Genomic DNA, 26,133 nt, shown 5'->3' on the forward strand with positions numbered 1-26,133 from the left:
ACCGTCACATACTTAATGCATGGAAATATTATTAAACATATTTGACACAGTTTGTTTAAACATAGCTCCAGGTACATTTTACATTTACTGTTTTGTACCCAATGGACAATGGAATTTCAATGTAAACTAGATTCAATGGATACAAATGGATTTGATGGGATGAATAGATATATGACATATATTAAAGAAATTAATACATTTATTCAGCAAGGGTGCATTCAATTCATCAAAGTGACCGACAGTAAATAAATGTACTATGTTACATAAGATTTATATTACAAATAGATGCTATTCTTTTTAACTAACTTTTTGGATCAAAGAATCCAGAAAAAAATATATATTATGGTTTCATTAAAGTATTAAGCTGCACAAATGTTTTGAACATTGATAATAATAATAATAATAAAGCAAATCATCATATTAGAATGATTTCTGAAGGATCACGTGACACTGAAGACTGGAATAATGAAGCTGAAAATTCAGCTTTGCATCACAGGAATAAAATACATTTTATAATATAGTAAAAAAAGGAAACAGTTATTTTAAATTATTCCAATCCAAGTCTCACAATCTAGCTGATGAAATATTTTAGAATTGAGAACTAGAAAAAAAAAAAAAAAAAAATCAATATAGAAATATCCATGACTTTCCAGGCACAGAAAACACAAATTTTATTTTCTATGGGATCCTTTTATATTTATAACTCATGAAAAATCTTTCATAATGAAATTGTGGTAAAAAGCTGCTGTATTAATCTTTAAGTAGTTATTCTTCAACTTTAAGTAGTATATTAAAAGCACAACTTACAATGACATCGAATTTGGAGTAAATGTCCACAACCTTTCCTTTGGGAGGAAAAAGATGGAAAGCAAATATGAGACATTCAAAGATGTGTACAATGAAAATGTGTTTGGCAGGAGAATGATTACAGAACATGAGCAGTGTGTGTTGTTACCTGTGACATCCACCACTGGCAGGGCAGACACTCTCCTGTCCACAAACATGCCCAGCGCTTTAATAATGGGAGTATCTGGGTGAATGAAAGCAATGTTGCTGTACGTGCCAATGCCCAGCTCCTCCAGAGACTGCCTCATGAAGGCTGCTTTAGGCATCTCACACACCTACAACAACACACACACTAGTTTGTTTTGTTCTCAATAACCACCATTTATAAAAGTAGGATAATTGTATGCATAAAAGATCAGTAGGAAGTGGTATACTCACAAAAAGCTGCAGAAACTTGAGGATTCTCTTGTGTGTGAGGATATACAGGGCGTTTCCTGTGACTGGATCGATCACTGGCAAGCGATGGATCTTATTTTTGATGAGTGAGTAAACAGCATCAAATATACTGGAGGGGGGGGGGGGGGGGGACAGCAAAAAACAACAACAACTATTGTCTTTAGATGCTTTGGGCACATGTGAGGCTGTGTGTATGATTAACACCTTTAAGGACTGACTACTGAATGCACATAAAATATGTACAACTGCAGCACGTTCTCAATAAAGAATCCTTCTGAAGATACACCCGAGTCTCCTGGTCTTCGCTTCAGAGTTTCCTACAGGAATGATAAAACACGGTCTACAAAAATATGACCCAGTGTCTCACCTTGCATCTGGAGATATGTTGACTAAGGGTTTAAACGTTTCTTGCAAGTAAAGCTCTGTTGATGTAAGCAGAAATGAAAAAGTTAACCAAAAATGAAAATGAAAATAAATAAAAAGTGTGTGTTATTTACAAAAATGGGTGTGAGTAAATAACATGATTTTCATTTTCAAGGTGTACTATCCCTTCAGTGAAAAAAACAAAAAAAAATATAAATGCCTATTGTGTGACAGTTACATAACAAATGAGAGTAAGAAGTGGTGACCTGAAAACATATTTACCTCTCCAAGTCTCGATTTTATGCTCCTCCAGCTCATATATTTGTACCTGAAGCATACATTACAGAATATGACTTAATTTTAAAATGGACAAACATTCCTCCTGTCAGGTGAGCATTCATTAAAGGGGTCATGAACTGGCATTTTTAATATTTGTTGTCTGAGGTCAACTCATGACGTTCGCTTGGTTTTTACATTCAAAAACATCAAAATGAATAAGTAATGGTCTATTTTCTACCTGGTTTTGAGCCTAGCTCCTTAAACGCTCGGTTTTTATGGGCGTGCCGCATTGAAGACTTGGAAGTAAACGCCCCCTACTATAATTGGATAACAGTTTTGCATATTATAATGAGTTTCATGTAATGCACAAATCGGTGGGCGGGGCTAAACAGGCAACAGTAAGTAGCCGTTCATCGTCTTCTGCGGAGGCGGTGTTTGATACCCTTTGACGTCATAGATCCCCACTTTGTAAAACCTGTCGTTTGCTGTGCCTGGTGTCAATAAAAGAACTTGAAGATTATTCTTATAGTATGATGACCTCTTATATGTCAAAAGCTCAAGGAAAATTTTATTTCTCAGTTCATCACCCCTTTAAGTGAATACATGAAGGAGAAATGGCATGGCAAAAATGGCACTTCCATTTGTAGATCTGAACAAACAGCCATTAAACCAGCACTGTTTCCGTGATGTCTGAATCCTTACCAGCGGGGACTTGTAGTATCTGTGCAGTATGATGATGAAGTCTGTGATGGTTAACATTCCTGTCGGGAAACACACCATCATTAGAGTAAAACCTTCTGTTAGCATGCTGACTTATGTGCCTGGAGAATTCTCAAAGTTCTATACATCCAATGTCCTTTATGTTTTTATGATTTTATTTTCAGCTTCTAACAAGAGTGTAGTACTCTAACTAATTTGATCATGTTTAAATCCACTTTCTCCTAAAATATCAGCACAGAAAATGTGAAAAACACCAGCACATTCCATCATGGCTGGCTTATATCGAACTGCAATTCAAAACAATCCAGACAGGAAGGAGAGAGCAAGGAATTTCAACCAATTTACATATTATTGTTAGCTTGCTAATCTAAGCATGTCCAATTATGTTACAGGTGAGCAAAAAATGTCCTGAAGCAATGTTTTATTTGATTATTAATTACTACGTTTTTGAATAATTCCAAGACAAAAGGTGTTAATCCAGTTAAATGGACTAGCAGGTTAAACATTTTCTGTCTGTATGGCTGAAAAAAAAGACATAACTCCAGTGAAAAGAACGACAGGAATGCAGGTGAGAGCGTGAGTGTATGTGTGTGTGTGTCATTGCTCACCCACAAAGCTTTGCTTTTTGGTTTCCCATAATGGGGCAGCTCGAACTCCATTAGCAACCAAGGCAAAGAAAGCTTTCTTTACCTAGCAGAGAACAAAGGATTCACAAAACAATCCTTCTTTTAGATGCCTTTTTAAAACACTTCTTGAGAAACTGGTCATGTGAGCCAAAAATCACAGGACACACAATGAGTTGAGTGCAACCACGGCTCCAAAACATTACCACACCTGACAAGAAAATTTGGCCTAAAACAATTCTTACCAGTTGTATTCTGTGTTGATTAAAAGGGATTTTCCTCCTTTTAAACTACAGTATTGCTTATTTATTGAAAAGCGACCTTGAGCTTAGGAAAGGAACTTAATGAATAACAACTTGTATTAATTATACTTTTATTTAATAGTTTAATGCAAAGAATATTCAATATATTAGGCATCATAGATCAAGATGACGAAGAAGTTAGAAGTCTATAAAATGTTTAGTAGACTTCAGTTTCTATATTTCACTTCCATCAGCAAGTGGTTCATTCTTCATTTGACCAATAAAGCCATCAGTCCTCTAGTGTGTAAAGTTTTATTTTTTACTCACATTTGCCGCATTTTGGGCCCTTGGCGCAACATTTCTAACACAGATAGTCTCCAGCTCAACTTTAGACCAGCTCAGCTATCCATTAAAAATTTACTTGGAATTCACTATAAAGGCTTTTTCAAAATATGGCCCATAAACACAGCATTTTTATAAGTTCACAATGCAAACAGGCATAACACGTCCTCATTTCGGAAACTTCAGAAAGAAGTACAACAAGTACATCATGTCACTCCCCCAATATAAAGTCTATGCATTAAATTGCACTGATCTTCTCTTCCCTAAGCCTTTAATGTTTCAAACTGGCCCGCAGCCAGCGGAAAGTCAACAGGTCAATGAGTTAAAAGGGTGTGTTAGCCCAAAATCTAATAACAGCACATACCTCCGCATGATTACTGATTAACCATAACAAACTAGCTTTATGACCACTTCCCATACACTTCAAAGAGACCCCGTCCATTTCACCACCTCGAGATTGATTTACTTATGAAACATTAACCATAATGACTTAAAAAATATGGGTTTAAACTGAGAATCAAAACTGAAAGATAGAACCTACGACTCATACTAAAGCTAGTATATTCAGAAAAGTATAATGACATACTAGTCTTTTTATTTATTCAGTGGTTTAGTATGTACAATATGCAACTTTCTGCATTTATAGAGCACCAGAATGGCCTATAAAATCAAGCAAACTGCATGGAATATTATATCCCACAATGCAATGTGCGCAACTTGACCATGCAGTGTGATGAATGGACCAGGTGCAATTAAAGCTGTGATTTTTAACATCTCTATTTTAACTCTTTTTTTTTTACTGGGCTGTCAAAAGTTAAGAAATGTAGATAATCCAAGATGATGATAACTAGATGACACACACAGAATGAAGAGGACATGGGACAACAATATGGCATACTACTGTTTGAAATGTGCATCGTATAAATTCCCAATGTACTATTTTTAAAATAGAAGGCAGCCTAAAGTGTTAACAGAACAACATGCAGGAAGTGATAAGATACTTTCCTATTCTGAACATAACCAAAAACACCATAACCAAATATTTTCTCTTTCTGTTCTTGTACTGGACAACAGAAGACATTCGAGATGTAGTAGTTACCTCTAGTGTAGTGTCAAAAACCACTAGTTTGGAACTGGTGGGAACGAGGTCATAGCACTTGTGGGATTTCATAAAGCGCATGTAAATATCACTGTCTGGCTCTTCAGCAGCTGAAAAACGAACAAAAGAGAAGATATCATCAGAATCATAGTCACCTAACTCTAATACTTAAAGGGATAGTTCACCCAAAAATGACATTTCTGTCATCTTACTCACCCTCAAGTTGTTCCAAACTGTATGAATTTCTTTCTTCTGCCGATTACTTATTCTTAAAATATCTTATTTTGTGCTTAAGATATTTTATATTTTAATATCTTATTTATCAGAAGAAAGAAAGTCATACAGGCTTGGAACAACTTCAGGGTGAGTAAATGATGAAATCATTAAAAATTTTGTGTCAACTATCCCTTTAACTCTAATTCAATTATATTCTTAAATCAATATACAATGCAGTTATTAATAAAAAGCTATTTTCCACAAAGCCATACAAAAACACTACATCCAACAAACATAAGAAAGAACCGATTAAAATAGAATGTAGGCTATTCATAGACCATAAACTTGCATTTGAAAGAGCATATTAAATAAAATAAGCAAATGATGTAAATGAATAATATGATTACATAAATGTAATCCTTTACCTTCATCGTCAAGTTCAAGTTTTTCCAGCATGCCTTCAGCAAGTACGCCGCTCTAAAACACAAAGACACGGGCTGATGATTTCATCAATAATCACTTACTTCAAGTTAGACCCTATTAGAAACTATGGAGTGGTAGCGTCCATTTTTAAATCTGCTTATCTGCAAACAAGCAGTCTGGTTAAAAATAAAATAAATAACACACAACGCAAGCAGTCTGCAGTCTGTTCACCACAAGGCAGAGTGATGTTAAGTTTATAATGTTCTCCAGGCACAGGTTTCAGTTACAGATTCAGTGCGCAGTGTTGAAATGACGGTCTTCCCCGCAGAGGTGACAGTGGAACAGTCCGAGTCTATCGGGGTTTATACGTCTGTATTCTTCTTCAGATCACACGAGTCGGCACAGGTAGAGTAGAGCCTACTTCATTTTGAGCGTGTAATGTCAACTCTGAGTCTGCATCTGAAGCGATAATTTTGCCCTTGTTAAAGCTCTGTCGCTCTCTATTGGACGACACACGAAGCGAACGCGCATCCAAACAACGCAATGCGAATTCATTGATCATGCATAAATTAAAATCACCCTCCGTGGCTTTCTATCAAAGCCTAGGCGCCTACATAGACAACATTTAACCACCCTGTCGAATACATCGACTCTTGGAAGTCGCTGCAAAAAAGTACACGATGGATCACAGTTTAAGCTGCAGGAAATAAGGTACATACCAGTGAATTTTCCAAAAATATTAGGGAAGCCTGGCTGTTCCAGCCACAAAAACTAATAAATAGCGTAGGCTACTCAAGATTTAATCAACTAGGCCTATGTCACGATAGAAAATCTCTTACGACCGTTTTTTAACCTTTAAAACCTTAACCTTTTTCTTTGCACATCACGTTTTACATTTCAGTTCTTCACTGACATCGTTGAGTCCTTGGTAAATTACACAAACTTTCGATAAATCTTTATTAGGGACAAAATTGTTGGTCATTATGCAAATGACAACACCACAACTGGGCTGGGAGCCAATCGTATTTGGTGTAAATAAACAGTTTTTGTTTATTCCCAGTTTGTTTAGAAATACATTAATAATATGATGGATTGCACACAAAAAGTAGCAATAATAAATGAAGGCAGCATGGTTAAAATGTTCTGAGTTTTAATGTGATCTTTGTTGTTTTTTCTCCTCAACAAAAGTGTCCTTTTAAATATTTATTTAATAATAACAGGGGTACATTTTTTAATTTACTTAAAAAAAAAAAAAAAATCAACCCATGGGACATACCGGTAAGTGTGTGCAGTAGAAGTAACCCAATAAAAGTAAAACTTTCATATAATTGTGAGTTAGCAACTTTATTTCTCATTTGCTATGTAGTGCCTAACTTTTCAATTTCATAAAATGTGAATGTGCCAATTTTAAAACCATGTTCATATGGTTCGTGGTTCAGGGTACAAAAAGAGTAAAAGTGTAACTCATTCATATTTTCTCATGTTTGTGTAATAATGTAATTGTCTTAAATAGTTAGGACTATATCCCACAGTTGCAGCTGTATGCAATTTAAACTTAAACTTTAAAGTCAATAATACATTTTCCAAAAATGTTCACGGATTATTGTCTTTAGATAAGCAAGTGAAGCAGACTATATGCAGTGGATGACCTTTGTTAATGATAAAGTTAATTACGAAATAGTCAGTTACAGGCAAGCATCATCAAATTGTCAAGAATGCCTGTACTTGAGCTCAGCTGCACCAGATGGATCGCACATCGCTGATACAAATATCAATCAGTATTACATTAACGGTCCATACATATTTTATGCTTGAGCTGTTAACATTTCTAAACAAGAAAAAGCATTTGCCCAGCAATTTGTTGTTATTGAAAAATATATCAAAATGTATGTTGGGTGTAGAAGACTAGCAAACTCTTAAAAAAAAAAAAAAAAAAAAAAGCCTTTAGTTGGTTCCCTGCTCAAATTGATCAAGCCAATGTTGTTATGGCCCACTTGAGTCATTTAAACATACAGATTGCAATTCCACATGGTGCCAATAGTGGTGCACAAATGACTGGCTTCACTACGGGACACAGGTAAACTACAGTAAGCCCAGAAAGACTACAGTAAAGCCCAGAAAGCACATGTGAAGATGTTCACTCACCTGGCGTGAGGTAGAGTTAAAGGTGTGCAAGGCGATAGGGGGTTTGGTGGTGGAGGTGCTCAGGCTGAAGCGTTGACCTGTGTCAGGGGGAGACGAGAGAGAGCGGGTGCGTCGTTCCTCCACACGCTCTGTGGGACTGGGGGTCTCCATAGGGAAGACCGGGGGAACTGGACTTTGCGTCGGGGTGGTGGGGGGAGTCGAAAGCCCAGAGCCTGTGAGACGCATCAATATAGAAGAAAATTTAGTACCGAATTTGAAAAGTGCATTTACTTCAATAGAATCATTATTCAGATGTGAAATGAGGAGAGTATAGCCCATTTAGTGCAAATCTGAATTTGTGGCAACATAGGAAAGGTGTTCCCACAACAACATTAGGCAGTCCATGATTTGACAGCGAAAAACAGGGTATAAGTAAGTTTCTAAGTTTGGTAGCCTGGGAAAACCCTGACGAACTTCCGGCAAATATGAGATTTGCTCTGCAAGTCCGTCTGGCCAAGAGCCCATTCAAGCCCATTTCCAATTTTTCCACATCGAGGCACCAATCACGAACATTGAGGCGGGCTTTACACGATGACGATCGCTCTGATTGGATAATATAATATATATATTTCTAATGGCAAAGCTGAATTTTCAGCATCATTACTCCAGTCTTCAGTGTCACATGATCCTTCAGAAATCATTCTAATATGCTAATATGGAGCTAAACATTTTTATTATTATTGATGAATAATAAGTAAAAGAATAGTAAAATAACACTTTTATTCATAAAAATCTTTACTGCCAAAATCCATGCTGAACTAAAATACTATTTAAACCTTATAATTAAATGATGTTTTATTAACAAAGTTCGGGAGGAGCACGTTCAGATAATTAACGCAAGTGGAGAGCACTCAGCAATCAATGGTAAGAGGTATATATACACTCAGCAGTCTCACCTCATCCCATTGACAGTTTTGCAGCATCCCTCCACCACCCCTTCTCCACGCTTCTAGTCCTAAGCACTTACATAGGTTACATAGTACTCTGGGTTCGGGCCGAACTCCAAGCTCGGAGCCCTCCCCCCGGACAGCATGCCAAATACGCATTAAACTTTACCCCCTCAAATTATATGTAAGTGTGAACTCGTGAGGTATAATTCAAAAAGAATAAGCAGACATTGGTGTTACAGCAATTGAACTAGCCCAGATAAACCAGTGGAGAGTTTCTACGGAGCCACAAAGGGACGAGGTGAAGAAAAATAATATGAGATTGGAGGGAAAATTATTTGGCAATGCTTTTGCGTTCTCTCGCAAAACATCTGCAAGAGAACGCAAAAGCATTGACCAATTACTTTTCCTCCCATCAAACATTTTATATTACCAGTGAATTCTATATTACCACCATGTCCCCTTAGGGGCTCCGTTTCAGATATTTGGGCTAGGCTTTAAAGTTTTAGATATTGTTCTGACCTCTTGTACTAGGGTGTGTCTTAATGTAAATGCAATCTAAATTATTTTATGTGGTAATCAAAATTATGTCACAAATGTGGTTGACAGAGCTTAACTTGTATTTAACCCAGAAGATTCCTTTGATTGAATGTTACTATAGAGTTAATCACTCGTGTTTAGAGCTGGATTCATCAGAGATTCCACAGCAAACAGGGGTGTCTCGTATGACAGTCCTGACATAACCCGTCCTTATGTACTACATTCACTGATATATTACTGTACCAGCCTCTACTATTACTGCCATATCATGATCAAAAGGTCATGTGCTCTGAGGACACTTTAAAGCTTAGAATGGAGCATATCAGTACATTCATTCAGCTGAGGGTTGAAGCAACTGGATATATTCAGGGTCTCACTCATCATGTATCTCTGCTTGGCTACATTAGGTCACTATGCTTGATCTACTGATGTTTCACAATCAAAATGTTCTGTTTTGAACTGGGAAATGTGTATGGCATGGTTTTGGCTGCACACAGCATTGGGAAGTGATTCAGAAGATGACTTTCCATCATTAGGATATGAGACGATATGGTTTGATTTATGAAATGCACAATTGTAGTCAATTAGTGTAGTGTTGACAGTAGGATTAGTTCTGGCAAGCCTCCTGGTTGTGCAGGAAGGGTCCATGTGAGACGTGGGGTCAGGCTGATAGTAATTAATGCTGGCATTCCATTAGTCGATTTGTAGCTGCTTGTCAGTCATTAACGTCATTTACATAGTCGCTCAAGAATCAGATTGAGTCCGTGTGCATGGTCACACCTCAGTGTGTGGTTTTGATGGGACAGACTCATGACTTTACACACTTGAAATTAACCCTGGGTCATTCTAAACCCTGGATAAACAGTATCCTGGGTTATCTTGCTTCTTGTTTCATAATTAACCCAGGGTTAAGAATTAATCCTGGGTATTCATAAGCTGACGTTTCACACTGTACATTCCTAAACACTGGGTTAACATCTTTATTGGCATATTTGCAGTGTCAGTGTTATTGATTGGATGAATGCAGCCATGTGATCTGTTTACATAAAGACTCTAGCATTGCACATCCTCATATAATATATTGCTCTGTACTATTAAGTTTTTCTTGAATAGACTTTTCGGACTATAAAGGTATGAAAAAACAGTATCTTCTTGACTCCAATTCACATGTTTCAAATTTTAACCCTCAAATGCAGAAACAACTGTTTATATATGTACTGTGTTTCTGTCACTGTCCAAAGCAGGTGAATATGAGGGACATGATTGCATGTCTGTTGCTAAGCATGTAGTTGTAACATACTAGCACGACATTGTTTCCCACTGTGCACGTTTGGTACCAGGTTAGGTTAAACCTAACCGCGAAGTGGGGTTAACACTGCAAAATATGTGCTAACCCTGTTTTCATAACTGGCTTCATAGCCCCGGGTAAAAAAGCGATACTATCCCCGCTTCTGAAGTGTTAAAACGGGGTTCAGAACAACTAAAGCCCAGAGTTAAGCGCAGTTTGAAAAGGACCGCATTGACATTTAATGACTTTTGAGTTTAGTTCCAATTTTGAAGCCTAAATACAACTCAAAAGCTAAACATAGACTATAAACAAACTACATCAGGGTTGTATGACTTCAACATGACCACCGTTAAGCAAACCTGATTTTACCAAGTGCAATATGTACCTGGATCAACATCTTTGTTGATCCTGGAACAACATTCCAATCAAACCAGTCAGATTAAAAAAAGACAAGTTTTCAGTTTATGTCAAGTTTAGGATTACAAGCAGGGTTAGGTGCATCAGTGTTATTCACATTTCATTTCCCTCTGATTTTTGGGATAAATTACGGGTAAGGTTAGGTTTTAGGGCTAAGGATCTGGTTATGATTAAATTTTCAGATGGGAATGTTGTTCCAGGATCAACAAAATATGTTACATACACTGGAACACATCTAACTAGCTTCCAACAACCCTTTGGCCCTGTCCAAAATGGCACAATTCATATGCACTTTCGGTCTTGTGGACTTACAATTATTGCCGTGTGTGCATGTCCGTTAAGTCCATGGGACCATAGGGCAGGGATTGGCAACTCTGGTCCTGGAGGGCCACTGTCCTGCAGAGTTTAGCTTCAGCCCTGATAACAACTCACCTGCCTGTATCTATCTAGTAATCCTGAAAACATTGATTGCTTTGTTCATTTGTGTTTAATTAGGGTTGGAGCTAAACTCTGCAGGACAGTGCAAACGACAGTGCTTTTCAGTATTTATTTCCAGTCTTTATCTATTTATCTTGTCGTTCATTAAACAGCGTGATGTGTTTATTGTCTTTCTGTAGTCTCATTTACCCACTTGTAAGCAACTGCCTTTTTCAAGAAAAGTAAAAGCTTTTTAAAAAAATCATGAAGGGGGTATTACTTATGCATCTATGCCAAAAAAAGAAAGAAAAAGTTTGTGATAACCACAGACCTTATTTTTGTTATTTAACCAAAAACCAGCAGCCATATCACCCTGTAGCCCAAGACTGGTTGCCCACTAAAGCTAAGCAGGGTTGAGCCTGGTTAGTACCTGGATGGTACCCCTCCTAGAAAAACCAGGTTGCTGCTGGAAGAGGTGTTAGTGAGGCCAGGAGGGGGCACTCACCCTGTGGTCTGTGTGGGTCTTAATGCCCCAGTATGTGAGTAGTGATGGGGACACTATACTGTAAAAGAGCACCGTCCTTCGGATGAGACGTAAAACCGAGGTCCTGACTCTCTGTGGTCATTAAAAATCCCATGGCACTTCTCGTAAAGAGTAGGGGTGTAACCCCGGTGTCCTGGCCAAACTCCACCCATTGGCCCTTGCCAATCATGGCCTCCTAATAATCCTCATCCACTGAATTGGCTCTATCACTCTCTCTCCTCTCTGCACCTGTATCTGGTGTGTGGTGAGCGTACTGACGCCGTTGTACTGTGGCTGCCGTCGCATCATCCAAATGGATGCTGCACACTGGTGGTGGTTGAGGAGAGACCCCCTGATATGATTGTATGGGTGTACAGTAGTACATATGAAAGCGCTATATAAATGCCTCATTCTATTTTATTCTAAAACCACTTCAGAATACCCACTGATTTAAGGTCAGTGGAACTGGAAGTAAAAAAAAAATGCTTACTCATTTTGGCAAAAAACATTTTTATCCCTGAGGCACTTTTTTGACAATGGGCTTGTCAATGGCCTGACCACATCTTAAGTCTTCGTCATAACAGCCTCTCCATCCCTCCAGGCCTCTTCCTCCAGCATACTGGCTAGGTGGTTGCATGAAATACACTACAAGCTTTCTCTGTCACCGCTTGATTTATGTCAGTAGATGTGAGGAGCTTATGAGAACAGTTTTGCTGAGATACGAACTGTATCACTGATGCTTCACTAGTAGCAACGCATATTGAAGGATGCTTGTTGGATGAAGATACACTACAATAAATCCCCAATATCAACCTCTATTGAGCAGGGGTGGGGAACGTTGGTCCTGGAGGGCCACCCTCCTGCAGAGTTTAGTTCCAACCCTGATCAAACACACCTGCACAAGCTAATCAATGTCTTCAGGATCACTAAGGCTACAATCAGGTGAGTTTTTTTCAGGGTTGGAGCTAAACTCTGCAGGACAGTGGCCCTCCTGGACCAAGGTTCCCCACCCCTGCTATTGAGCTTGGACCCAAACTACACTTCTCATAAAGCATATGTGGGCAGTAAGCATAAAAAGCCATTATGTGTGCACATGAACATGAGTTTGGGTTCCTAACTATCTCCTGACATTTAGCCACATTCTCCCAGCTGGCTTAGACCTGTTTGGTGTGTTGCTGCGTTAGCTTCTTATTTTAGCCTTGCCACTGCTACACATTCCACAAGGGCAGATAACACTCACTCACAGCAAAGGGTCAGACCTCTAGTGTGTATGCTGGCAGGCTCTCAGACCAGTTCGACTTCTTTCCATGGTAATGTTAGTGAATTGTTTAAGTGAGGGATTCTGGTTTTAGACTATTTGATGACACCATTTACTGTGAGACCTGAAGGATGACTGCATGTCTTAATTCAGTTCAATAATACTGATGTGATTATATAGTTTGAAATATGGCCACAAAGCCTTTGACCCATTTGAAGAAATTAGTGTCATCTAATCTAATTGTGTGCATGCTGTTTTACATTATGTTTTCATCCTTGTCAGTTATTTGAGTACCTGTCATGGTACATTGATATCAACACATTCCTGCATGCTATTTCACACAGCACATCCTAATAACTTAACTATATTGAGCGAGAAGACTATTTGTCATGCTTTCAACGGCTGGAACTTGAGAAACGGAGGCTAAAGCTTTCAGACACTTCCATGGCTCTTATTCAGCAAAAAATCAATGTCAGAGTCAGTCAGGAAACATACTGCTTCTGAAAATCAATCTTCTAATCCTAACCTATACCCTAAGCCTGAACATAAACCTAAATCAAACTTTGGATTCAACTGAAAGTGTGGTGAGGCAACCTGAGCCTGTTTGGTTTGCGTCAGGAACACTATTTCATGTGACACACAGTGAAGCCCCTTAGGACACCACTGCAACTCTAATACAACTCTCCAGTCAGGCTGATATAATGTGACCCATCATCTGATTCAGTGCATGTGTACGCGTATCCAGACATACTGGACATGCAGTAGATCCATAAAAACTGACTGCCTTAATACATTGAGAGAAAGTAATTATAAGGCAAGACCAAATGTACTTGTTCCTTAAAGGCATAAACTTTAATTTCTACACTACTAGCAGTGGCATACAGTATTGAAAAAATATTGGCTTTCCAAACAGATTTACCAAACATCACCCTCGTCTTCCATTACTCAGCCAACAGATAGTCCCGCCCCAAACTCATGCCATTGGTTAAGCTAATATCGCTATCGTTATGTTGGGGTGGTCAGGAAACCCAAACAAGCAAGATAATGTTTTTATTGTCCCATAGTGTTTATACTTTTAGTGGAAATCAACTTACAGCTTAACCTCATTGGAACTGCATACTTAGTTGTCTCTGCATATTGAGATGGGATACGTGAAAGTATTTTAACGTTAAATAAATTACAATCACCTTCAAGTCTGTCCAAAGTCAAGTTTTACAGCTTCATGTGACATGACTCAATATTCTTACATTTACGTTCTTAATATAGTATGCATTTCGATATAACATAGTATGCAATAGCAAAACATAGTGTTCATTTCCAGTTCATGCATCCAGTTCAATTTAAGTTTAGTAATCAATTAAAAAAACGCATCAAGGAATGGCATTAAAACCTTACAGGTGAATGTGGTATCCCTTGATTTACTCCTAATGGAACACAGCAAACACATTGTGTTTGCATCACTGTGACGAAGGCATCAGCTGACGGCTTCGGGGTCAACCCTGAACCAAATTAGTTTTGAAAAGAGTTTACCTTCCAAGTGATTAATAAAGACATACATAATACACAGGCTCAATGTGGACCATGCCGACCAACTGTAACGGCCTTTACCTCTACACTGGAATGTCTATTTCAATGATCTTGACACACAAAAATAGTGGCCAAGTCAGCAGATCATGAATGATTGGTCAAGTTCAAACAACAATGTGTCATGGCACTTTATACAACATACACATATACTGTACATATCGGACCAATTGATAGATTATTTGACGAACAACACAGTCAACGCCTGCCTCATAATAGCACAAGGCAGACTGTAACATTCCACTGCCAGACAAATATCAATACTGTTATGTCTAGCTGAAGGCTCTATACAGAGACATATCCTGATAAGTACCGTACCAGACGGACATGGCGACTCTGACTGGCGTCTCCCGGTGAGCAGCTCGTCGTCCTTGCGCCTCTTTGTCCGACGCAAACTGCCAAACCTCTTCATGGGAACCAGCAGGCCTCACGTCCGACCTGAAGATCAACCATACCCTCCTAACTGCACGACACAGAGATCCTGTTCGGATGGCAGAGAACTTGACACAAGTAAAGCCAAAGCAAATGTCCTGGATTCCAGAAGAGGTTCTCGTTCTTAATGAAACCAGCAGTTCTAGATGATGGAGCCGAGCTACGGAGAACTGTGCCTTCAGAAGTGTCTCTTATAGATGTGTATGCTAGTGTGGTTTCAGTCTGATCTTCAGTTGCCACATGTCCCAGCAGTCCACTTGTATTGCTTTAGTACCCTTTGTAGAAATGAAATCCCGACATTGGCTGTATTCCAGTGCTATTGATCCCCGGATTTTCTGTCTCCATGGAACATGCACTGTCACTTCAATGCAGTCTGTCACTTTGCTTACTGTGTGTCAGTTGAGCCGACCCTGCTGATGAAAGACAGACTTGCGTAGGACCCCCAGTGCCGCAGATTGTCTCAGATGTGATGCCTCTCTTCACTCATCTGTCTGCTCTCTCTCTCCTCTCGCCTTTTCTCTTCTCCGCCCTCTCTCTCCCTCTCTGTTTGTGGAGTGTGCAGCCCTGCCCTCTCTGCAGGAAATTGTCAGGTGCAGCTGTGTGTCTTTAAAATAGCATACATGGCAGGAAGCTGTAAAAGGAGACCAGGCAACACAAGCTAGCCACACTATTGGTTCAGTCCTCCACACGATGTTGCCCTTTTTGCTTGGCCACTGAATTTGCATACAGATACAAAATGTATTTTACTCTGCTAATGTTTTTTTTTTTTTTGGTCTTTGTGTCGCCCTCCCACTTTCCTTCTGATATTCCTATTTCTAAAACTTTCAGTTATGCTATGCCATTTTACTTCCCCTTAAATGTAATTAATACAGTACACACACACACACACACACACATATAGGCTATTATTATTATTAATAATGATATTTTGACGCTTAAAGTTCATATAGAGACTGTAAAACTAATACTTATGAATCAAGCGGTTTAGTCCAAATTTTCTGAAGAGACACGATCACTTTATATGATCAAACGTGCTGCGTAATACGAGAATGAACCTCATTGGTTCTTGCAGAAGCTCAAGCGTGCTGCGTAACACATGAGAATGAACCTTATTGGTTCTTGCAGAAGCTCAAACGTGCTGCGTAACACGAGAATGAACCTCATTGGTTATTGAGGGAAGCTCAAACGAGCTGTGTAACACATGAGAATGAACCTCATTGGTTCTTGCAGAAGCTCAAACGAGCTGCGTAACACATGAGAATGAACCTCATTGGTTCTTGCAGAAGCTCAAACGAGCTGCGTAACATGAGAATGAACCTCATTGGTTCTTGCTGAAGCTCAAACGAGCTGCGTAACACATGAGAATGAATCTCATTGGTTCTTGCAGAAGCTCAAACGTGCTGCGTAACACATGAGAATAAACCTCATTGGTTCTTGCAGAAGCTCAAACGTGCTGCGTAACACATGAGAATGAACCTCATTGGTTCTTGCAGAAGCTCAAACGAGCTGCGTAACACATGAGAATGAACCTCATTGGTTCTTGCAGAAGCTCAAACGTGCTGCGTAACACATAAGAATAAACCTCATTGGTTCTTGCAGAAGCTCAAACGTGCTGCGTAACATGAGAATAAACCTCATTGGTTCTCGCAGAAGCTCAAACGTGCTGCGTAACACATGAGAATGAACCTCATTGGTTCTCGCAGAAGCTCAAACGTGCTGCGTAACACATAAGAATGAACCTCATTGGTTCTCGCAGAAGCTCAAACGAGCTGCGTAACATGAGAATAAACCTCATTGGTTCTTGCAGAAGCTCAAACGAGCTGCGTAACACATGAGAATGAACCTCATTGGTTCTTGCAGAAGCTCAAACGTGCTGCGTAACACATGAGAATAAACCACATTGGTTCTTGCAGAAGCTCAAACGTGCTGCGTAACATGAGAATAAACCTCATTGGTTCTCGCAGAAGCTCAAACGTGCTGCGTAACACATAAGAATGAACCTCATTGGTTCTTGCAGAAGCTCAAACGAGCTGCGTAACACATGAGAATGAACCTCATTGGTTCTTGCAGAAGCTCAAACGTGCTGCGTAACACATGAGAATGAACCTCATTGGTTCTTGCAGAAGCTCAAACGTGCTGCGTAACACATGAGAATGAACCTCATTGGTTCTCGCTAGGGGTGTGACTAAAATGTGACGAGATGTCTCGTCGACTGAAAAGCTGTCTCGCGATATCGCCATAATTAGAATAGAATATGCCACCGCTACATTCACATTACGGTGTACACCGCGGCACCGGCCGCCTCCACTGTCGTTTTCCTATTGTAAACGTCTCCTCTGCTCATCCAGCACGAGTTGCAGTCGCACACAGACTGTGACAGTGCAGCAGGAATCAGTTCACTGATCGCGTTACGATGGCTGAGGATTTGTTGTGCAACAGAGAGTCGATCTGAGATGTCTTAGGGCGGTTCACACAGAACCTTTTTTTCCATTCCAGTGCGGTACTTTTCCATTATTTTTCTATGTAAACGTGCTAGACTGATGTGTAACCTTGCGCTCGCGTCTTGCATCTTTTGCAGCGTCTCGCGCATGACACAGCGTTCTAAAAACGCGGCGCTCAAGTTAAAATCAGTTCCCCCATTCTACATAGTATCGCATTTTACAAAGCAAAAACGCCCTCTGTGTGAATGGCCCCTTATCTTGTAGAACGCGCGTTCAGCACCGCCACTATGGAGTGAAAGTGAAAGTAAACACGATGCGCGCAAATTAGACTGCATACAATAACCCGTCTCCCAATAGACTGCACACAATAGCCCATCTCCCAATATCAAACCTATCTCTGGACGTTGTAGTTGTGGCTCTGGTCTCTGTTTTGGTCTCTGTTTGCACTTTGAATACAGAGAGAGTTGGCCTACTTTGATTATGGTTGCCCTTGCACTTAATTATCGTTTGCACTAATAAGAAAAACTGTTGATTTATACTGTTTTTATTTCTATTTTCAATTTGTGGAAAGTAGTTTCATTTGGAGGTCACACACAGCCTCAATCAGAAGTTCTGGAAGCTCATAATGTACAGTAAGGTCTGAAGAGACTCGTGTGAAATCATACTTGAGAGAAGCCAGTCAGTTGAGTTTGTGTTAAAACCTTTACAGTGCTTCTATATTGTTGTATTTCAATGTATTTGATAATTCATACTCATAAAGTAGAACTGAAATGACATTCATTACAAGATGATTTAGTTAAAACATTTCAAAATCCACCTGCAGACTATTTTTCCAGTCATGAATTTTGTCATTGAGGATTTCTATCAAATATTGTGCAAAAATCTCGTCTCGTCTCGTTCTTGTGAACCCAATCTCGTGTCTCGTCTTGTCTCGTGAGATAAGGGTCTCGTCACACCCCTAGTTCTCGCAGAAGCTCAAACGTGCTGCGTAACACATGAGAATGAACCTCATTGGTTCTCGCACGTCAAGCCAACATGCCTGAGCTTCCGTTTACCACAACTGATGAGCGAGTTGATGAATGTTTATTTGTGAATAAAAGCCTAAATTAAATCTGTTCATCATATAAAGCAATCATGTCTTTCAGAAAATTTGGACTGAACCGCTCAATTATGAATTAGTTTTACGATATCCTTATGAACTTTTTGAAGCATCAAAGTGGTAGTTGTGTAGACTGTCAATGGAGGGATAGAAAGCTGCAAGATTTCATTAAAATTAGTGTTTCGGGTTTGGAACAACATGAGGGTGATTAAATGATGACAACATTTTTGGTTGAATTAACCCTTTAATATTAACGAGAGCAACTGAATGGCGGTTTGTGATCTCAATCCTATAGTTTTACTTCTGCCGTTTAAAATCCCATCTCTTCCTGATTGTTCAGTACTGCCTTCTCTTCCAGGGCAGACAATAATAGTGACCTTAAAAAAGTGCTGATCCTGAGAGCTCTGTGTTTTTGTGAGCCTGCAACTCATGTGATTCCTGGTGTTTACACCCTGCCACAGAACGCTTCTGTCCAATAAAGAGAATAAAGCCTTCTAAACATGTTCAGAGTGAAACTGAAAGATTCAGTGGTCAATCAAAACAGACTATATTATTCTATGAGATCAATGTCTGTCTCACTATAATTTAACACATCTGTGTTTAATCAAACCTGCAATGCTCTCTTACTCATAAGGAGTGATGTACGTCAGGGGAAACAGCAACTACATAACCTAAGTACTTTGAAGTATGAATTATCATGTAACTCTTCAAACTGATACATGATATATGATGAATGTTTGACTCACAGTGCCTCCTGCTGGGAAGTAAAGGAGATAGCTGACACGTTTGAGGCCTTGTGAGTCTAAGGCCTTGCTTACACCTGGTATTAAAATGCGTTTTGGTTGATCGGATCACAAGTAGACGAGGGAGACACATTCCTGTTTACACCTGGTGTTTTAATCCGTTTTATTTGTCTATTTTTAACCACTTCTGTCCTGATTTCTTCGAGTGGGGGGTCTATGGGCAGGAAAATGTGAGCTTTTTCATATATTTTGATCTAATGGATGAAATAAGCTCACACAATTCACATATGAACGCGACCGGAGACACCATAATAACATACGGAGAGCAGCAGCTTTAGTTTCTGCTCTGGCAGCCGCTGTGAGTGTTAGAAATCAGGAATGGTGAGAGAACATTGTGCTTGGTCAGTTTTTCCTCTTCAAACCAAACTTAGGTCTTTAGCCAGCGAAGTTTAAATCCCGTCTGGTTAGAGCGCTTCCCATAATGTTTACGCATCAGGTCGGTACGGAGAGTAGATGGTCTTTTGTGGCTGTTCAAACATCGACCACATGAGCGTTTACACTACGAAAGCAATCTGGCCGAATGCATTTTCGACTACCTCTGGAAGTGGTCGAAGTGGATAAGCTCAAAACGCTTTAGTGCAGGTCAGGATGAATTTATTTACCATATCATATTGTAGGGTTGAAAATAATCAAAGGTATTTGGAAATGAACAAAGACATTTGCTTTACTGTTTGAAACCCCTCTTTCTTACCATAATGGTGCTGAGAGTGATCAAGGCCTGCCACACAAATGTGTGTACCAGGGGGGTCTAATGGTCACCTTTAGTACGGTGGAGGAAGTTGTAATTATCTGATTGGTCAGTTTGAATGTCTCACATTTGGGTTGCAGTCACATGGTCAAGGAAGGGATCAAAGATGATTGTAACAGTTGCTCGGTCTCTTCTTTTTCCCGGTCTTCTTTTCCTCTGGGTCCCTTTCTTGGGGCACTCTTTCTTTGCCTCCTCTTTTCTTTGTCTCTTTCACTCTACACTTTCTTTGGCTGCGTTTACACTTGGCATTAACATGTGACCTGTGTCCGGATGTTGTCCACATACACATTGAAAAGACATGCTGTGTAAACGCGCTTCTGATCGGAATGTTATCCGATCAGCGTGTCCAGGTGCGGAGGTAGTCGAGGACGCATTGTGATCGGATCTCAGTGTAATGTAAACGCAATCCAGCCATCGTGTCTGCATTCACAGGTGGACGTCACACAAAACCCCGCCCACTGTCATTATTCCCCTTCTCTCTCTGGAACTGAGAGCTGTGTGGTTTTGCGCTACGGTCGAGTGCAAAGTACATGTAGGCTACATCGCAAATATACTGAAATGTTTGCCTTCGCAGTTCGCACCCGAAAGTTGCAGAACCATTCATTTTCTGTAAAGAATGCACATTTTTCCCACCACAGCTGGCAACGTTCTCGGACCCATAGGTTTCTCTGTACCGTTTCCATTACGACATCTATCCACATTATTAGTACTTGCAGCCTCTTCATCATCCTCATTTTGCGAGATTTGTAAAATGTCCCCCGACTGAAAACTGTTTTTAAAAGAAAACCCACCACTTCAGGTCGGCTTTGCTTTCCTTTTTTCTTTTTTGCGAGATCCGATCTGTTATCCAGATACAGAAGCCACATGATGTGGACATGTGTAAACGCACCGTGTCCTGATTGGCTAATGATCCGATCTGCTTGATCAGATCACGGTGATCGCATGCTAATGCCAAGTGTAAACGCAGCCTTTCTCTCTCACTCTCTCTTTCTATCCCTCAGGTAACATTTTACATATATGCTGGGTACGATTAATGGTGTAAGTTTGTATCATCTCATACAGCTATTTTGTAACTATTTTAAGTGTAACCATAACCATATTGTCATTAAACGCTTTCAATTACAAATAATGTGCTAACAAGTATTGATGGCATTGACTTTGAAGTGCTACCTATTGCAATACAATATCATCACACTATAGCAAAGCTCTCCCACACATTTAGCTATTGTAACTGCGCTTATTTACGTCGTTGAGTAGCAGTGGGTGGTAATGTACAGTTTTCTACCATCTTGCTGATAACGTTTCTTTAGTCATTTGGCAGTCAGTAGGCAAACCACCCTTAAAATACATAAGTGCAGTATGTACTGATGTATGATTTAACAGAAGTGGAGGAGGTCAAACAGATGAATTGGGATCTCAGTGCATGTAAATGCTCAGGTTTCATATTATTCAAATAAAGTGCACAAAGACATGTATTCATAAAGCTTCAATGTGCCACCACAATCATCAGCATGAGCTTATAAAAAAGAGCTCTTAAAACTGAACTTGCAATTTGAAAATTGCTCTAAAAGCTTTTCGTCAATGGAGACTTTGCCGTGACCCAAAGGAAACGGGATTCAGAAGAGTCTTCTTATTGAAGAACAATTTGGAAACATGGCCAGCACCCATACTTTTTTAGGTGTATTTATTTAGATTCAGTGTGGAACATAGTAACAGGCACCCAGTCTTCCCACTCCCATCTCTAACGCTGGACACATTCATGGAATATTCTTCTCACTGAGATGCAAACAAACCTCTTCATTATATCAGGGTAGAATGACTCACTGCTCTTTTTTTTTTTTGAGTGCGTAAATTCACTCGCCACCATATTTCTTAAGAAAATCTTGTTATGTCTTGAACACATTTCAACTAGAAATGATAGGTGCAGTTTAGAGATAAAGGAGTTTCTCTGAGGATCAGCTGTCTGTTTTTTTTTCAACTGTGATTAACACATTCTCACTCTGCTCGCAGTGATTTTGTTTGTGAGAAAACATGCATCAGACTCTTAAGCGCAGGTGCTTATGTGAAAATGTTCCTAATATTGGCTCTTGCCATGACAATATCACATTTATATACTATTGTATTTACCATAACATTTCGGTTGCATACTTCTTCAGTGTTATCATTATCAATACTGAAAATGAGATGAGATCTGATATTGTACAGCAATATAAAAGCTTTTAAATACTGCTACTGAAAGACAAAGCTATCATTAACGCAACACTAAAGAACTTTTCCTCTGCGGTCGCCCTACAGGTTGGAAGCGGAATTGTCCATTACCGCTGTCGTAAATACTTTAGCCTACCGCAGCTACTGACGCACGCACGCTCGCTGGATCGGCTTTGGAATGAGCGATGTCCACAGACAAGGTAGAGTATGTTGCATGATTTCATGAAAGTATGATGTATTGCGACATCAGAAACGAAGAAAAACTAAATAATGACTATTGTAACGCTTGACGTAAAGCAAGTCAAATTTGTCACAAATTTGAGAAATTTGTGACAAATTTGTCAAATTTCTTATGTCTCACTCGAACTACAGAAACGCGACCCGATCTGGCAAACTTGCATAGTGCGGTCATAGCAGATATAGGATCGCAAAGCGAATCCAGAAGTGCCTTTCACCCTGTTACGACTTGACGAACCGCTGATACGGTTTTGGAAACATTATTTTAAGGTAAAAAATCGTGCTTTAAAAAAAAAAACAATCCTGTCATTTTTCTTCATTATTAGAGCTGTGGGGGGATTCTCAAACTAAAACCTTCAAAACAACAGAGAGGGAGATTTGTCAGTCCTTGGCTCACGAATATATGGCTATCTAATTTAATCAAAGTATAACTAGCTCATGTTTCAAATGTAGAGAAGAGAATGCTAGAGTAGATCAGTGGCATGAACCACATCACATAATACATCCCCTATTACAGACCTATTTTCAGTGATTTAGTAGGGTATTTTTTATTTTTATTAACACACAGATATCATGGTTAAGAAAATCATTGTGTACATATTCACTGTCAGCTGATTTTTGGAAGTAACACTTGAAACCAGACTGAGAAGGTGCTATGTTTTTTTCTTACTGCGCCTTTAAGACTAACCACTTGTGTTGTAGATGTTAGTTACATAACTTAAATAAGTTACAAATGTTAGAAACAAGTATGACTCTCAAAGTAATAGTGTCCTTCCGAATCAAAATATATTTTGAAGAATGTTGGGGTTCAAACAACTGATTTTCATTTTCCATTTCCAACCGATTTCCAAAAACAAAAAACTACTTTTTTTTTTACAGTATCATCTTTTGTGTTCCACAGAAGAAAGAAAGTCAAGTTCAAGTATAGAAAGAAATGAGGGTGGGCAAATGATGACAATTTTCATTTTAGGGTATAGTTCTAATCACCTGTCACGTTGTAATGTCTTTCTTTTTGCCATATTAAAAGCATCAAAAACATATTTGCGGCCTACAATCTGACATCATTAAGAAATAGGAAATAAGAACTAATGAAGAGTGATATTAAATGAAAAAATCTAAAGAAAGCCATGGACCGAATGAATAAATCTATATTCATTTCCTCTTGATACTGACATGCACTTTACTCAGAGTAGCAAGCCCAAAGAAATTGCTTTAAATAAGAATGTTTTAGGAATTGTATATGATGTATTACAATATTGATAACTTGATTCTTCCATGAATTACCCTAGCATAGCTAGACTATCAACATGAATTGTGAGCAAATTGACTGTGGGCCTGAGTCTGGCCTTTAAATACAGTAACAACCCCTCACTCAAGTCATTTCCAGGCCACGGCAGGACTCTGACTCGAGAAACAGTGATGTGGGCCCAGGTCTGTTCCCTATTATCTAAGAAACTGCTTAATGGGCATATTCGATCTGCACAATTTGGCCTAATAGCATGTGCTCAAAAATCAAAGGCTAGAAAACCCAAATCATGATCTAACCATTTCCTGTTCAGATGCTTTTGAAAGCAGGTTAACAGGAAGTCAAACTCTTGTTGAAATTCCCCATTGACACCGATGCACGATCAGCTTCCCCAAAACCATTATAGAAGAAGAGATGCAAAACAGGTCTGTGATCAGTATACAGAGAAACCCGACTAACTGAGGAAGTTGCTGTTTGAATTCTTACCATGCTGGTTTTGTTTTTGGGTTACACTTTATTTCGATGGTCCACTTTAGACATTCTACTAACTAAAAGTAACTTGTCAACTACATGATTGTCAACTAACTCTCATTAGAGTATTAGTGGACTGTGGTAGACTGTTAGGTTAGGGTTAGGGTTCAGGTTAGTAGAATAAGTTGACATGTAGTTGCAAAGTAACTTATGAGTAGAATGGTTGGAGAGCATCAAAATAACATGCAGTATTAGCAGATATCAAGCTGACAGTCTACTAATACTCTAATGAGAGTTAGTTGACAATCATGTAGTTGACAAGTTACTTTTAGTTAGTAGAATGTCTAAAGTGGACCATAGAAATAAAGTGTAACCAGTTTTGGTCTTGATCTACAGCATGCTTTGATATGCTCATAGAGACAGCTGAGACTGCAGTGAGCATCAGATCACTTACATGAATACATTTACTCTTTACACTTGCGACCTAAATACTTCATACAGTGCTTCAACTCCTGATGGCCATAATTTGATATGTTTTATGAGGGTAAAAAGAATATAAATAAAATAGAGAACAATTTGTATTTATAAAATGGATAGTTCTGGTCCTGGATGCTGATTGGTCAATACTAGGGTTGGGAATTGAAAATCGTTATAAAAAATAAAATTTCGATTCCTCTCATCGGTTCCTTTGAGTGCATTTAAATGTGACTTTAAACCCGTGGCGCGCTGTTTTCTGTGCTGCACACACATCCAAAACGTGCGCACAGAAAGCCGCCTTTAACACTGAACAGTCCACGAAACTGAACTGAGTTCTCCTCCCTTTTTGCACTTTAACGGACAAACATACAGACAAATATGTCAAAATATTCTCATAAACAGTCAGTTATGTCTTAAGTGAACGTAAACAGTTGACAAAGAAAACGGTTTACAAGATACAAAATTAACAGCTTAGACACAAAACCACTGTAAGGTAGTGACTACAGTATATATGACTGTGCAATAATTTTGAATAATATAATATAATATAATTGGCTCAGGTACAATTAAGTTCACCAGCTAAATAATAAAACAACCTAAAAACAGCGCCAGGTTATTATACTGCATTAACCATTTAATTGATCACCAAGCCTGGAATATGCAGTATTTTCTATTAATGGAAAAGAATATGGGTTCAAATCAATTGAAAATATTAAATGAGCAGACTTGTGTCTCACTTTTTCTAGATCTGGAGAAGAGCTTGATGCTGGCGGGGGCTGAGCTGGACGAGGAGCGGAAGATACCACTGATACTGAGGCGGCGGGGAGATTTGGGAGGCGAGTCCAGGTGAGAAGATAGTGGACGTGGGAAGATGGTTTTCGGAGATCCTGGACTGGTCCTGGGAAAAACGGGGGCTGAAACTGGGGTACAGGGCTGACTGGCAGGAGACCTCAAACGTGGGCTAGCTGAGCCACTTCTGTCACCCTGTGGGACAAAAGGAATTTTTTTTATTAAATGAACTTTTAGAGTTATTGAAGTTATAAGAGAAAATAGATTGTAGTTATGTCCCAAATGACGCAACATACACTTATACTTATATTATACTTCCCCCTCCCTCCGCTTCTGCTACTGTAAGGAAAGCTGTGACAATTGAGTGCATGAAGTGTCCAGCATTCCACACTTCGTTTTGTGTATAACATGGTATCTCCAGCTCAATAACAGACACTCGATAAGGAATCTCCTGAAACATCAGCTGTATCTGCCCAGTTTTGAGACTTTAGAATCAGACAGGAACTGAGAGCTTTGCCATGAAGTTGAAGCGAGA

At 39.2% G+C, this 26,133-nt stretch overlaps 1 protein-coding gene and 1 long non-coding RNA gene across 9 annotated transcripts in view; one reads left to right on the plus strand and one right to left on the minus strand.

The window, feature by feature from the left end:
- The window catches only part of prkag2b (protein kinase, AMP-activated, gamma 2 non-catalytic subunit b), a 37,466-nt gene that overhangs the window by 3,765 nt on the left and 7,568 nt on the right, over window positions 1–26,133 (minus strand). For 2 of the 8 annotated variants that reach the window (XR_013797867.1, XM_079614214.1), the window contains exons 3-13: window positions 25,547–25,793; window positions 7,695–7,906; window positions 5,552–5,603; window positions 4,911–5,020; window positions 3,213–3,294; window positions 2,587–2,645; window positions 1,888–1,933; window positions 1,610–1,664; window positions 1,225–1,351; window positions 956–1,121; window positions 808–845 (exon numbers count right to left, since the gene is read on the minus strand). Coding sequence is in view for 5 of the 8 variants with exons in the window: in XM_079614214.1 (XP_079470340.1) it covers window positions 808–845; window positions 956–1,121; window positions 1,225–1,351; window positions 1,610–1,664; window positions 1,888–1,933; window positions 2,587–2,645; window positions 3,213–3,294; window positions 4,911–5,020; window positions 5,552–5,603; window positions 7,695–7,906; window positions 25,547–25,793 (1,194 nt within the window). In the remaining 3 variants the exon portion in view is untranslated. Of the gene's footprint in view, window positions 1–807; window positions 846–955; window positions 1,122–1,224; window positions 1,352–1,609; window positions 1,665–1,887; window positions 1,934–2,586; window positions 2,646–3,212; window positions 3,295–4,910; window positions 5,021–5,551; window positions 5,604–5,753; window positions 6,193–6,268; window positions 6,514–7,694; window positions 7,907–14,965; window positions 15,655–25,546; window positions 25,794–26,133 lie in introns of those variants that run through there. The other 6 variants (XR_013797868.1, XM_079614215.1, XR_013797869.1 and 3 more) reach the window with 5 other exon arrangements.
- On the plus strand, window positions 5,835–25,691 carry LOC306999499. The gene is made up of 3 exons (XR_013797870.1): window positions 5,835–5,954; window positions 22,466–22,578; window positions 25,556–25,691. It is a non-coding gene; the product is annotated as an uncharacterized lncRNA (long non-coding RNA).

The sequence above is a fragment of the Phoxinus phoxinus genome (genome assembly GCF_949152265.1).
Source record: "Phoxinus phoxinus genome assembly, chromosome: 5".
In the NCBI taxonomy this organism is placed as follows: Eukaryota; Metazoa; Chordata; class Actinopteri; order Cypriniformes; family Leuciscidae; genus Phoxinus; species Phoxinus phoxinus.